The sequence below is a fragment of the Triticum dicoccoides genome, chromosome 2B (genome assembly GCF_002162155.2).
Source record: "Triticum dicoccoides isolate Atlit2015 ecotype Zavitan chromosome 2B, WEW_v2.0, whole genome shotgun sequence".
NCBI lineage: Eukaryota > Viridiplantae > Streptophyta > Magnoliopsida > Poales > Poaceae > Triticum > Triticum dicoccoides.
In genome coordinates this window covers 674,644,896-674,658,587 of record NC_041383.1, presented here as the reverse complement: position 1 = coordinate 674,658,587, position 13,692 = coordinate 674,644,896, and the positions used below count along the sequence as shown (strand labels likewise).

Below are 13,692 nucleotides of genomic sequence, written 5' to 3'. Positions count from 1 at the left end.
AGGCCGGTTGCATGTTAAAATATATCGCCTGCCTCCCTCCATCAGTTCAGACTTTTGGATGAGTTAGCTGGTGCATGAATTCAATATGGTATCCGAGCCAAGAGATGTTGAGTTCAAAACCCTGCCAATGCGTATTAAATAAAACGATTCTGCGGCCTACATCGATCCCATGTGTAAGGAGTAAAATAGGCTAGACGGGAGGGGGAGTGTTGAAATATATTGCCCCCTTCCCTCCATCAGTTCTGACTTTTGGATGAGTTGGTATGATGTTGTGCTTGCTGGGCTGGTTGGTATGTCTAGCCTCCTTTTTCCCTTTTCTTTCCCATTTTTCATTCTTTTTCTAATTTCTTTTTTGAATTTCAAATAATTTGAAAAAACTAACTTGCTCTAATCAAATTAATAAATTTAATAGAAGGTTAAATTTAATATTTTTGTCTTATGAAAATTTTGTTCCTTCCAAAATAAAATTTAACTTTCATCTTTACCTAACCAAGAAACACTTACGGATAGCACCTACGGATTAGACCTACGGACTCTTCTCCCCACAAATCGGCTTCCCTCTGATATCCAATGGTGGACCCTTCTCTCTTTGGTTTCTAATGTTAGAGATATATTTGGCTTACATGTGTTTGGTAGTTTAGGATTTGAGTCGTTTCGGAAAGTTAAATGGAAATGCATTGGTTCAAGGAATTTTGTCTCATAAAACAAGGCTAATTTTCGAATCTTTACACAATATTAAACCAGACGGGCATCCGAGTAAATTGCAAAACCACCACAATTGGGTCGAAGTTTCCAATGCTTCAGAAAAAACCCACCGAAAAACATGCATTTTGGTGGGTGTTTGATAACATTTTCACAATTGTGGTTGTTTTTTGCAATTTACTCACACCCATGAAACAAACCGCAGCTCTAATACCTACAAACTGAACAGTCTGACAGCTGCATAATCTAACTTTCCAATTGACAAAGAGCAGCACACAATCTATAATTCTACACGTCTGCTAGCGTTAAGCTAGGTGCATGCTTCATGTGTTGATCAAGATTCAAGACTTGAACTCTCAGTCTCAGATGACGGGGCATCCGTCCACCAGCACGCCCTTGGCGGTGGGGCAGGCGGCGAGGTCGCAGTACTCGCCCCTGGAGCCCCACCAGTCGAGCTGGTGGCCCCAGCTGGTGAGCGCAAAGTAGAGGAGCACCCCCATGATGGCCACGCCGCCGTCCATGGCCGCCGACAGCACGTAGTTGTACCGCTTCCACCACCCCTTGCGGTACCGGAACACGAAGAAGTTGAACACAAAGCCGACGAAGCCCCACGCCGTGTAGTTGAGGGCCGACGCCGGGGGCATCATGGCCGTGCCTCCCAGGATGACGGGCAGGTTGATGAGGCTGATCCAGCCGGCGTGCCGTGGCAGCGCCTTGGCGAAGAGCCACACCACCACCGGCCCGGCCAGCCCGATGAGGAAGAACCAGTTTAGGGCGGAGTAGTAGCCGAGCGGCCCGAAGATGCGGCGCGGGCCGACGAGGCCCCAGATCACGGACGCGTCGAAGAAGACGTGGTCGCCCGGGCACGTCCACGGGCTGCCCTCCGGGAGCTGTCCCTTCTCGCAGATGTGCGGCACGGTGGTCAGCAGCCACCACGCCACCACCGTGTTCACCGTCGACGCCACCACCGTCCCCACGAACTAAACATGAATAGAGTGTTGGTTGGACTTGGACGTACGTACAAGATTAATCTCTGAGAGCTTAACAATTTGTGATCAGCGTGCAGTTACGTACCTGCACCAGGAACATGGATCTTGGGGGGATCTTCATGTAGTGGCCGAGCTTGAAGTCGGTAAGGAAGGAGACGGCCTGGTTCATGCTCATGTAGCCGTACACCTTGAAGCACACGTTGGCGATCGGCTTCCCCGGCATGATCAGACCCCAGCAATACTCCGTGATGATATTCAACCCCGGCGTCTGCAATTAATTCAACGCCACAACTGATTAGCGATACGATTGTGCACGTCTACCGACGACACACGGTCGGCCAGCATAAGCATGTAGTACCGTGTTTGTGGTTGCGGTGATGACGCTAATGGGGAGCGTGAAGACGAAGGCTATGGCGCAGGCAATGAGGAGGCCCCACCACGGCAGCTGCACCTCCTCCTTGAACACGGTGCAGAGGACCAAGGATACCGCCATGGACACCGCGAGCAGGATGTAGAACCACCAGTTCGGTATGTCGTCGTACCTCTTCATGAGCCTCGCGTGCACGTCCATCTTGCCCTTGTACGACTCCCGGAACCTCTGGTACATCTCCCTTCACGCAGAAATTAACAAATCAATCAAACAGTCAACACACAGCACTTATATAACAGCTGAGATCAATCATCGGCATGCATCTACGAGGAAAGGAGATGAACATACTTGCCGTAGAAGCATGCGACGTGGGTGAAGGTGGCGGCGATGGTGGCGAAGCCGAGGCCGTAGCTGACGGCGAAGAAGAGGCTGAGGTGGATCCTGCCCTGCCGCGCGTAGGCGTCCATGTCGATCTCGAACTTGTCGTTGACGATGGAGTGGATGTCGTAGAGCTGGCCGTGGGCGTCGAAGAGCTCGTTGGAGAAGAGCGGGTAGCTGCTGGCGCTGTAGAGGTTGATTACCCAGTAGGCGACGGGCAGCATGATGTAGATGAGCAGGACGTAGCCGACGAGCACGTTGGCGGTGGCGAAGAAGGGCGTCACCAGAGGGCTCCCCAGCCAGGAGACCACCGTGGCCCAGTCGAGGGTGAAGGCGCCGATGCCGAGCCCGTTGAGGCCGGACCCGATCTGCTGCATGGTGATCGACTTGGGGAACACCCAGCACACCCACGAGACGGCCGTCAGCGTCGGGAACAGGTACCCCGGCAACGTGTACCACGCAAAGCTGCAGATGAGCGCGATCAGGAAGAACTTGCCCCGCGTCATCCGCCGCTTCTCCTTCTCGTGCATCGCCCTGCCAACAGATTTCAGTCTCAGATCAGATCAGATCGATATGCATGGGCAATGCAATCTCATCGTCCATCGTCACTTCAAATTGATTAGGTTAAACACTTGACCAAATCATCGACGCGGGTACCTCATGAGAGAAACCTGCACCAGACTCGTCGGCCACCACATGTGCGCCGGCTCCACCACGTACTTCCTCATCAGCCCTGCCCAGCCGTACCCCAACACCTATACGTACGTTGTATGCATGGAACATCGATCAGATTAATTCATAAACTCACGATTGACAGATCGAGTGAACGCGCACAAAACAGATCTAATAATAGGTCACCTGGGTCGTGATGACGAGGAGCAGGCTGGTGACGAAGGAGATGTTGCGCTTGTAGAAGGCCTTGATGATGGTGACGATGCCGATGGCGTAGGCGTTGCCGCCGCCGAAGGAGGCGCCGGCGTTGGCGAAGATGGAGATCAGCACGTGCTCCTTCACGTTGAAGGGCCCCGGGTTCACCGAGCACTCCCGTCCGAATACCCTGAACTTCTTCTCCGGCAGCACCCGCGCCAAGAAGTGCCCGATCGGCAGCGCCGCCACCTGCATCCACCCATGCATGCGCGATCCATGAATTCCCCGTGCATAATCTGTATGGGCGTGCAGGCACGTCTACTGATCGAGTACTGAGTAACTAGAGAGTACTGACCTGGATGGTGATCTGGCTTATGATGATGGGCTCGGCGCGGTAGGCGAAGAACTGGTTGAGGAAGGAGAGGAGCGCGCAGGAGAGGAAGCCCATCGTCCACATGCGGAACGTCCATACCGGCAGCGACGGGTCGTCCGTCACCGGCACGGTCAGCCGGACCTGCTCCACCGGGGACGCGTCGTCCTCGTCGCCCGCGCCGCCGGCACGTTCGATCTCCATGGCGGCTTGCGAGAGAGACAGATCAGAGTCTGAACAGTTCAAGAACGAGGTTGTCGCGGCTATAAATACAAGCGGTTAGTTAAGATCCATTGACCAGAATCTGAGATTCTCTAACTAACTAGCTCCCTTTTCTGTTTTTCTGTCGACATTTCTGCGATTTTTATGTTCGTCCGCGCGCAGCGGTCCGTGCATTCCTCCGGCTGGTTTTAGTGGGCTCGTCGGTGTCTTCAAACTCGTTTGAACGAACCCAGTAGACCACTGACTGGGCCGCCCATATAGAAATCATCCTGATACATGTCAGGCCCGGAGACGTTTTAGACTTAGAGGTTCGTGCCGTTATCTCAAAAAAAAAATATTCCTCAAGAAAAAGAGGTTCGTGCCCACCTTTTCATTACAATTTTGTTTCTCTCTTAATTCTCAGGAAAAATTATAGGGTGTGGCTAGATCTCAGTCGACTGAGACTTAATTTAGCCTAGTCAAGTGACATAACATGTAAGAAACAGCGAACCAATCTGTGGTTGAATGGTTAGAGGGACCGTGGTATCCGCACACTAGTAGAAAAACGACTTTACGTGAGCCCCATTAGTCCCGGTTTGGTAACGGCCCGGTACTAATGTGACCATTAGTCTCGGTTCCAACGGCTAAGGGGCGGGCATCATTAGTTCCGGTTCGTGGCGTGCCTCTAGTCCCGGTTCGTGTCACAAACCGGGACTAAAGGGATGGTGGCAGACTTAGGCCCCCACGAGCACATTTAGTCCCGGTCCGCCACCGCGCCAGCCGACTCCTCCTCCAAGTCCGACACCGCGTCAACCGACTCCAACCCTGCCCGAGACGGAGCACGGTGCTAGTCCGCCACTGTGTCAGCCGACTGCACCAGCCCACCCCGTGACGGAGCCCATTATCGCGAGTCCACCATATCGATCTCGGACATGTCAGCCTTCTCCAAAGCGGAAGAGAGTACCAAGCAAGAAAGACTCTCCTCCTGCCAAAAAGAAGTTGGCTTACGAGATGACCATCGAGGAAAACAACACCGAAGTGGAAGCCCAATGGAAGGCCTTTTTTGCGAAGAAACCGCCCCCACCGCCAAAGGAGAAAATACCCGAGGAAGCGATACAACACTTTATTGATAATGCTCAACCGGATGTGAAGAGACCGGCCTCAGACTATGAGCGCTCTATTAGGAAGTTATATCCTACACAAAAACAGACGGAGTCGAGATCGAGCTCGAGCCAAGCAGTTGGTAAAATAGCGGGAAAACTGTTCCCCGGCTGGGAGAACAGGCAGTGCAATCGACCCCCCCACTCATTGTACAACCATATGCGAGTACCGCCGATCAGCTGGTAATAACAGACGATCATAGAAGGCAGGCTAAAGAGGCTGGTGTCACTGTTGAACAACTCCTAGGCATCGAGTTTCTCCCCGGGTTTACAGAGGAGGAACTAACATGGAAATATGTCCCCGGCCAACCTCTGGTGAAGCCTGAGGAGATCCAGCTTCTATCAACGAGAATGCACAGATTGCATGAGTGGTACCTGGGAGAAGTAAAGAACAGGCGAGAGTCCCTCATGTGGAATTCAAGGCAGAGCATTACTTCCATGAAAAAGATTTGTGGGTTGAGTTTCAAAAAATGTTTTAGTTATTCAATTAAGACACACTCGACAAATTTATCGTCAGTTGCTATTGTCTGTAAGTGATTTCTTTCTGTAATTTAAGTCTATAGCTAGCTGTGCTCGTTCATTACCTGTAATTATCCTCACTATATTCTTTTCTATGGTATTATGCAGAATGAAGATTTATGAAATGAAAAGAGATGGACACTATGTCATTGGGTTCATTGTCCCAAATATCGTTAATGAAGAGACATATGGTCACGTCACAAAAAAGAGACAGAGAAAAGCTTGCTACAGTTTTTTATGCGACTAAATACCCAACCAGAAACACTACTTCCTTACAACTTTGGGTAAGTGTTACTGTCTTGTACTACAAATTCTATTTTGCTGACTAGATGTTAATAAGTGTAGTTCATGAGTTATGCACATGCCCACTTAATTATACAAACGTGTGCGCATGCAGTTTCCACTTGATCCTGTTAATCATTGAAGTTGACGAGGAAAATGTTCAAGTATTGGACTCACTACTTAAAGAAACTAAAGAATACTCAATCATGAAGGGGGTGATTGATAGGTAATTTCAATCATTAGCGCACTATGTCGGCCTCTTTAGTTCATTTCCTGATATCAACTAATTAATAACTCCTTTATTCATTTTTCTTTGCCGGCGGGAAGGGTTTGGCAAAAGTTCATCAAACAGGTTCAAGGCCCATGGAAACAAGAGCTAGAATGGGTGCGACCCAAGGTAATAAAGTATTACTAGTTACGTCTGTGCATCTCTTTAATTCTAGTTTCAATACCATTATCATGCTTGCTTAATTATTATCTGATTGAATTCTATTCTTGTAAAGTGCATGAGGCAGGCGTCGGGGAATAATCTATGTGCATACTATGTTTGCGAGAACATTCGCTTTATGACATAAAGGAGCAAAAGTAGAAGAAATATTGACGTACACAAACACAATTCACAATTATTTTTATCATGATCTAATATATATACACACAACTAATATATTCATATTAGTCCTCTTTTTTAATAAAGATGGAAGTGATGCGGGATAAGCTCCTACAACGGACTGCATACGAGCACTTCAAGAGGAAATTGCGGGATTTTTGCTTGACATGTCATAGTTTCCAAAGGAAAATAAAGGGAACTTCAAGAAGAATGGCAAGCAAGTTGTCACTCCCGTGAAGAAGCCCAAAGCTGGACCTAAGCCTGAAACTAAATGCTTCTACTGCAAAGGAAATCATCACTGGAAGCGGAGTTGCCCCAAATATTTGGTGGATAAGAAGGATGGCAAAGTGAACAAAGGTATATTTGATATACATGTTATTCATGTGTACTTTACTAGTGTTTATAGTAACCCCTGGGTATTTGATACATGTTCAGCTGCTAAGATTAGTAACTCGAAACAGGAGTTACAGAATAAATAGAGACTAGTTGAGGGTGAAGTGACAATGTGTGTTGGAAGTGGTTCGAAGATTGATATGATCATCATCGCACACTACCCATACTTTCGGGATTAGTGTTGAGCCAAAATAAATGTTATTTGGTGTTTGCATTAAAGCATGAATATGATTAGATCATGTTTATTGCAACTCGGTTATTCAATTAAAACAGAGAATAATTGTTATTCTGTTTACATGAATAAAACCTTCTATGGTCATACACCCAATGTTGATGGTTTATTGAATCTCGATCGTGGTAATACACATATTCGTAGTATTGATGCCAAAAGATGCAAAGTTGATAATGATAGTGTAACTTATTTGTGGCACTGCCGTTTGGGTCATATCGCTGTAAAGCGCATGAAGAAACTCCATGCTGATGGACTTTTGGAATCATTTGATGCTTGCGAACCGTGCCTTATGGGCGAGATGACTAAAACTCCGTTCTCCGGAACAATGGAACGAGCTAGTGACTTATTGAAAATAATACATACCGATGTATGCGGTCCAATGAGTGTTGATGCTCGTGGCGGGTATCGTTATTTTCTGAGCTTCACAGATGATTTGAGTAGATATGAGTATATCTATTTAATGAAACACAAGTCTGAAACATTTGAAAAGTTCAAAGAATTTCAGAGTGAAGTGGAGAATCATCATAACAAGAAAATAAAGTTTCTACGATCTGATCGTAGAGGAGAATATTTGAGTTACGAGTTTGGCCTTCATTTAAAACAATGTGGAATATTTCATAGCTCACGCCACCTGGAACACCACAGCGTAATGGTTTGTCTGAACATCGTAACCACACTTTATTGGATATGGTGCGATCTATTATGTCTCTTACCGGTTTACCACTATCGTTTCGGGGTTATGCATTAGAGATAGTTGCATTCACCTTAAATAGGGCACCATCAAAATCTGTTGAGACGACGCCTTATGAACTATGGTTTGGCAAGAAACCAAAGTTGTCGTTTCTTAAAGTTTGGGGCTGCGATGCTTATGTGAAAAAGCTTCAACTTGATAAGCTTGAACCCAAATCGGAGAAGTGCGTCTTCATAGGATACCTAAAGGAAACTGTTGGGTACACCTTCTATCACATATCCGAAGACAAAATCTTTGTTGCTAAGAATGGATCCTTTCTAGAGAAGGAGTTTCTCTCAAAAGAAGTGAGTGGGAGGAAAGTAGAACTTGATGAGGTAACTGTACCTTCTCCATTATTGGAAAGTAGTTCATCACAGAAATCAGTTCCAGTGATTCCTACACCAATTAGTGAGGAAACTAATTATGATGATCATGAAGCTTCAGATCAAGTTACTACCGACCCTCGTAGGTCTTCCAGAGTAAGATCCGCACCAGAGTGGTACGGTGATCCTGTTCTGGAATTCATGTTACTAGACCATGATGAACCTACGAACTATGAGGAAGCAATGATGAGCCCAGATTCCGCGAAATGGCTCGAGGCCATGAAATCTGAGATGGGATCCATGTATGAGAACAAAGTGTGGACTTTGGTGGACTTGCCCGATGATCGGCAAGCCATAGAAAATAAATGGATCTTTAAGAAGAAGACCGACGAAGACGGTAATGTTACTGTTTACAAAGCGCGACTTGTTGCGAAAGGTTTTCGACAAGTTCAAGGAGTTGACTACGGTGAGACTTCCTCACCTGTAGCGATGCTTAAGTCTGTCCGAATCATGTTAGCAATTGCTGCATTTTATGATTATGAAATTTGGCAAATGGATGTCAAAATTGCATTCTTGAATGGATTTTTGGAAGAAGAGTTGTATATGATGCAACCGGAAGGTTTTGTCGATCCAAAAGGTGCTAAAAAAGTGTGCAAACTCTAGTGATCCATTTATGGACTGGTGCAAGCCTCTCGGAGTTGGAATAAACGCTTTGATAGTGTGATCAAAGCATATAGTTTTATACATACTTGCGGTGAAGCCTGTAATTACCAGAAAGTGAGTGGGAGCTCTGTATCATTTCTAATATTATATGTGGATGACATATTGTTGATTGGAAATGATATAGAATTTCTGGATAGCCTAAAAAGGATACTTGCATAAGAGTTTTTCAAAGAAAGATCTCGGTGAAGCTGCTTACATATTGGGCATCAAGATCTATACAGATAGATCAAGACGCTTGATAAGTTTTTTCAATGAGTATTTACCTTGACAAGTTTTTGAAAGACTTCAAAATGGATCAGTCGAAGAAGGAGTTCTTGTCTGTATTACAAGGTGTAAAGTTGAGTAAGACTCAAAGCCTGACCATGGCAGAAAATAGAAAGAGAATGAAAGTCATTCTCTATGCTTCAGTCATAGGTTCTACTCCCTTCGTTCCAAAATAGATGACTCAACTTTGAACTAACTTTCGTACAAACTTAGTACAAAGTTGGGTCACCTATTTTGGAATGGAGGGAGTATAAAGTATGCCATGCTGTGTGCCAAACCTATTGTGTACCCTGTCATGAGTTTGGCAAGGGGGTACAATAGTGATCTAGAAGTAGATCACTGGACAACGGTCAAAATTATCCTTAGTGAGGACTAAGGAAATATTTCTCGGTTATGGGGTGATAAAGAATTCATCATAAAGAGTTACGTTGATGCAAGCTTTTACACCAATCCAGATGACTCTAAGTCTCAATCTGGATACATATTGAAAGTGGGAGCAACTAGCTAGAGTTGCTCTATGTAGAGCATTGTAGACATAGAATATTTGCAAAATACACACGGCTCTGAATGTGACAGAACCGTTAACTAAACTTCTCTCATGAGCAAAACATGATCACACCTTAGTACTCTTTGGGTGTTAATCACATAGCAATGCGAACTAGATTTTTGACTCTAGTAAACCCTTTGGGTGTTGGTCACATGACGATGTGAACTATGGGTGTTAATCACATACAGATGTGAATATTGGTGTTAAATCACATGGTGATGTGAACTAGATTATTGACTCTAGTGCAAGTGGGAGACTGAAGGAAATATGCCCTAGAGGAAATAATAAAGTTATTATTTATTTCCTTAATTCATGATAAATGTTTATTTTTCATGCTAGAATTGTATTAACCGGAAACTTAGTACATGTGTGAATACATAGACAAAACATATAGTCCCTAGTATGCCTCTACTTGACTAGCTCGTTAACCAAAGATGGTTATGTTTCCTAACCATAGACACGTGTTGTCATTTGATGAACGGGATCACATCATTAGGAGAATGATGTGATGGACATGACCCATCTGTTAGCTTAGCATTATGATCGTGTTAGTTTCATTGCTACTGCTTTCTTCATGACTTATACATGTTCCTCATGCTATGAGACTATGCAACTCTCGAATACCGGAGGAACACTTTGTGTGCTACCAAACATCACAACGTAAAAGGGTGATTATAAAGGTGCTCTACAGGTGTCTCCAAAGGTGTTTGTTGGGTTGGCATATATCGAGATTAGTATTTGTCACTCCGTGTTTCAGAGAGGTATCTCTGGGTCCTCTCGGTAATACTCATCACTATACGCCTGGCAAGCATTGTAACTAATGAGTTAGTTGTGGGATGAAGTATTACAGAATGAGTAAAGGGACTTTCCGGTAACGAGATTGAACTAGGTATAATGATACCGACGATTGAATCTCGGGCAAGTAACATACCGATGACAAAGGGAACAACATATGTTGTTATGCGGTTTGACCGATAAAGATCTTCATAGAATATGTAGGAGCCAATATGAGCATCTAGGTTCCGCTATTGGTTATTGACCGGAGATGTGTCTCGGTCATGTCTACATAGTTCTCGAACCCGTAGGGTCCGCACGCTTAACGTTTGATGCCGATATGTATTATGAGTTTATGTGATTTGATGACCGAAGGTTGTTCGGAGTCTCGGATGAGATCATGGACATGACGAAGAGTCTCGAAATTGTCGACACATAAAGATTGATATATTGGAAGGTTATATTCGGACACCGGAAGGGTTCCGAAGTGTATCGGGTATTTTTCGGAGTACCGGGAGGTTACTAGAACCCCTCGGGGAGACAATGGGCCTTAATGGGCCCTAGTGGAGATAGGAGGCAGCGGGCAAGTGGTGGGGCATGGACCCTAGGCCCAATCCGAATTGGTTTAGGGTTTGGGGGTGAGGGATTCCTGGATAAGGGGGTATCCGGACAACCGGACTATGTACTTTGGCCAGACTGTTGGACTATGAAGATACAAGATTGAAGACTTCGTCCTGTGTCCGGATGGGACTCTCCTTTGCGTGGAAAGAAAGCTTCACGATTCGGATGATAGATCTCCTTCTCTGTAACCAACTCTGTGTAACCCTAGCCCCCTCCGGTGTCTATATAAACCGGAGGGTTTAGTCCGTAGGACAACGACAATCATACCATAGGCTAGCTTCTAGGGTTTAGCCTCTACGATCTCGTGGTAGATCAACTCTTGTAATACTCATATCATCAATATCAATCAAGCAGGAAGTAGGGTATTACCTCCATCGAGAGGGCCCGAACCTGGGTAAAACATCGTGTCCCCAGTCTCCTGTTACCATTAGACTTAGATGCACAGTTCGGGACCCCCTACCTGAGATCTGCCGGTTTTGACACCGACATTGGTGATTTCATTGAGAGTTCCTCTGTGTCGTTGCTGTAAGGCTCGATGGCTCCCCCAACCTTCAACAACCCAGTCCACGGTGAGACTTTTCTCCCCGGACAAATCCTCATGTTCGGCGGCTTCGCACTACGGGCCAACTCGCTTGGCCATTTGGAGCAGATCGACAGCTACGCCCCTGGCCATCAGGTCAGGTTTGGGAACTTGAATTACACGACCGATATCCACGCAGACTTGATATTCGACGATTTCGGGCCTGCATCGGGAGTATGAACAGTCACGATGAGCATGGCTTAAATATGCTATTGGACAATATTCGGGATATCGCTCCTGCAGCCGTTCCGGACCTAAATCCGGGGTAGATCGCGTCGACCGAGGACGGGTGGATGGACCCCGCCATGGAGGCCGCATACTCTTCGGCGATAGAGGCGAACACAGACTCAACCGTTAAGGGGATCTGCGTCATCGGACCCCCGGACCTGTGTCTGAACGTGGGTTCCGAACCGCGAGTGCCCGGGCACATCAAGTCCGATTGGGCTCCAATAATGGAGTTCACCGCCGCGGATATCTTTCAGCACTCCCCCTTTGCCGATGTGCTGAATTCATTAAGGTCTCCCTCTCTGTCAGGAGAGTCCTGGCCGAACTATGTTCGGCTCGAGTGGGAAGCAGGCGATGAAGAAATTCATTACCCACCCACCACCCAGTTCATAGCCACGGTCGATGATTTGACCGACGTGCTTAACTTCGACTCCGAAGACATCGACGGTATAGACGACGATGCTGGAGAAGAACTGGAACCACCGCCCACAGGGTGCTGGACTGCCACATATATATATATATATATATATATATATGGTAGACACCCCCAACGAAAATAATGGCGATGAGGCAACAGAAGATAACCCCTCAGGGAAGAAATCAAAGCATGGGCATCATCGGCGCCGCTCTAAGCCCCGCCACAGCAACACCGGCACTGGAGAAGAAAACAATCCAGATGGCACCGAAGAGGAATACAATCTTGATCAGCCTACCTTCGAGCAGGCCGAACAAGAACACAGGCAGGTCAGCCCAGATGAATAGGCGACAGACGGATACTTGGAGGATGACAACTATATGCCTCCCTCCAGCAATGAGGTGAGCCTTGGTGACGACGAATTCGTCGTACCGAAGGATCCCATAGAGCAGGAGAGCTTTAAGCGCCGGCTTATAGCCACTGCAAGAAGCCTGAAAAAGAAGTAGCAGCAGCTCCAAACTGATCAAGATCTACTCGTAGACAGATGGACTGAGGTCCTGGCGGCCGAGGAATACAGACTCGAGCCCCCCACCAAGGGTTACCCAAAACATAAGTTGCTACCTCAGCTAGAGGAAGAGGCCGTAGATACTGCACTACCAGCACAAGACGAGGCTGACCGGCCACCCCGTGGCCGGGATAAAACGACGTGCCAGCCCGCGCCCCCACGCCAGTTCACTACGGCCCGGGGCAATACGCAGGACCTGTGAGACACATTAGAAAACAACGCAGGACAACCAAGATCGATCTACGGATCATGGGGGCGCGCCACAACACATGACAATGACCGTCATGCCGGATACACTAATAATAAATCCGGCCGGGCCGAACATAACCGACTAGACTTAGTCGGACTGCATCGTGACATAGCCCGGCACAGAGGCGCCGCACACCCCCTCTGCTTCACCGATGAAGTAATGGATCATGAATTCCCAGAAGGGTTTAAACATGTCAACATCGAGTCATACGATGGCACAACAGACCCCGCGGTGTGGATCGAAGATTTCCTTCTCCACATTCACATGGCTCGCGGTGATGATCTACATGCCATCAAGTATCTTCCCCTCAAGCTTAAAGGGCCAGCCAGACATTGGCTGAATATCCTGCCAGCGAACTCCATCGACAGTTGGGAAAATCTTGAGGACGCATTCCTCGACAATTTCCAAGGCACCTACGTGCGACCACCGGATGGTGATGACTTAAGTCACATTACCCAACAGCCCGGAGAGTCAGCCAGAAAATTCTGGACTCGGTTCCTAACTAAAAAGAACCAAATCGTCGACTATCCGGACGCTGAGGCCCTGGCGGCCTTTAAGCATAATATCCGCGACGAGTGGCTCGCGCGACACCTCGGCCAAGAAAA

The 13,692-nt window shown here is 47.0% G+C and overlaps 1 protein-coding gene across 1 annotated transcript; it reads right to left on the bottom strand.

Annotated features, from left to right (window-relative positions):
* Window positions 1–705: 705 nt before the first annotated feature.
* On the bottom strand, window positions 706–3,880 carry LOC119368282 (oligopeptide transporter 4-like). Its single transcript, XM_037633582.1, has 7 exons — window positions 3,662–3,880; window positions 3,298–3,555; window positions 3,097–3,194; window positions 2,410–2,973; window positions 2,050–2,302; window positions 1,777–1,959; window positions 706–1,682 (listed from the first exon to the last, which is right to left on the bottom strand). The coding sequence occupies exons 1-7, from the start codon at window positions 3,878–3,880 to the stop codon at window positions 1,065–1,067; spliced, it is 2,193 nt and encodes a 730-aa protein (XP_037489479.1). The 3' UTR covers window positions 706–1,064.
* Between the last annotated feature and the right edge of the window lie 9,812 nt (window positions 3,881–13,692).

What these genes read in the sequence shown, in the direction of transcription:
- LOC119368282 (XM_037633582.1), bottom strand. Translation starts at nt 3,880, where the DNA reads ATGGAGATCGAACGTGCCGGCGGCGCGGGCGACGAGGACGACGCGTCC. An exon ending in TAAGCCAGATCACCATCCAG is followed by an intron (nt 3,556 to 3,661) that starts GTCAGTACTCTC and finishes GGGTGGATGCAG; the next exon opens with GTGGCGGCGCTGCCGATCGG. An exon ending in TCCTCGTCATCACGACCCAG is followed by an intron (nt 3,195 to 3,297) that starts GTGACCTATTAT and finishes ACGTACGTATAG; the next exon opens with GTGTTGGGGTACGGCTGGGC.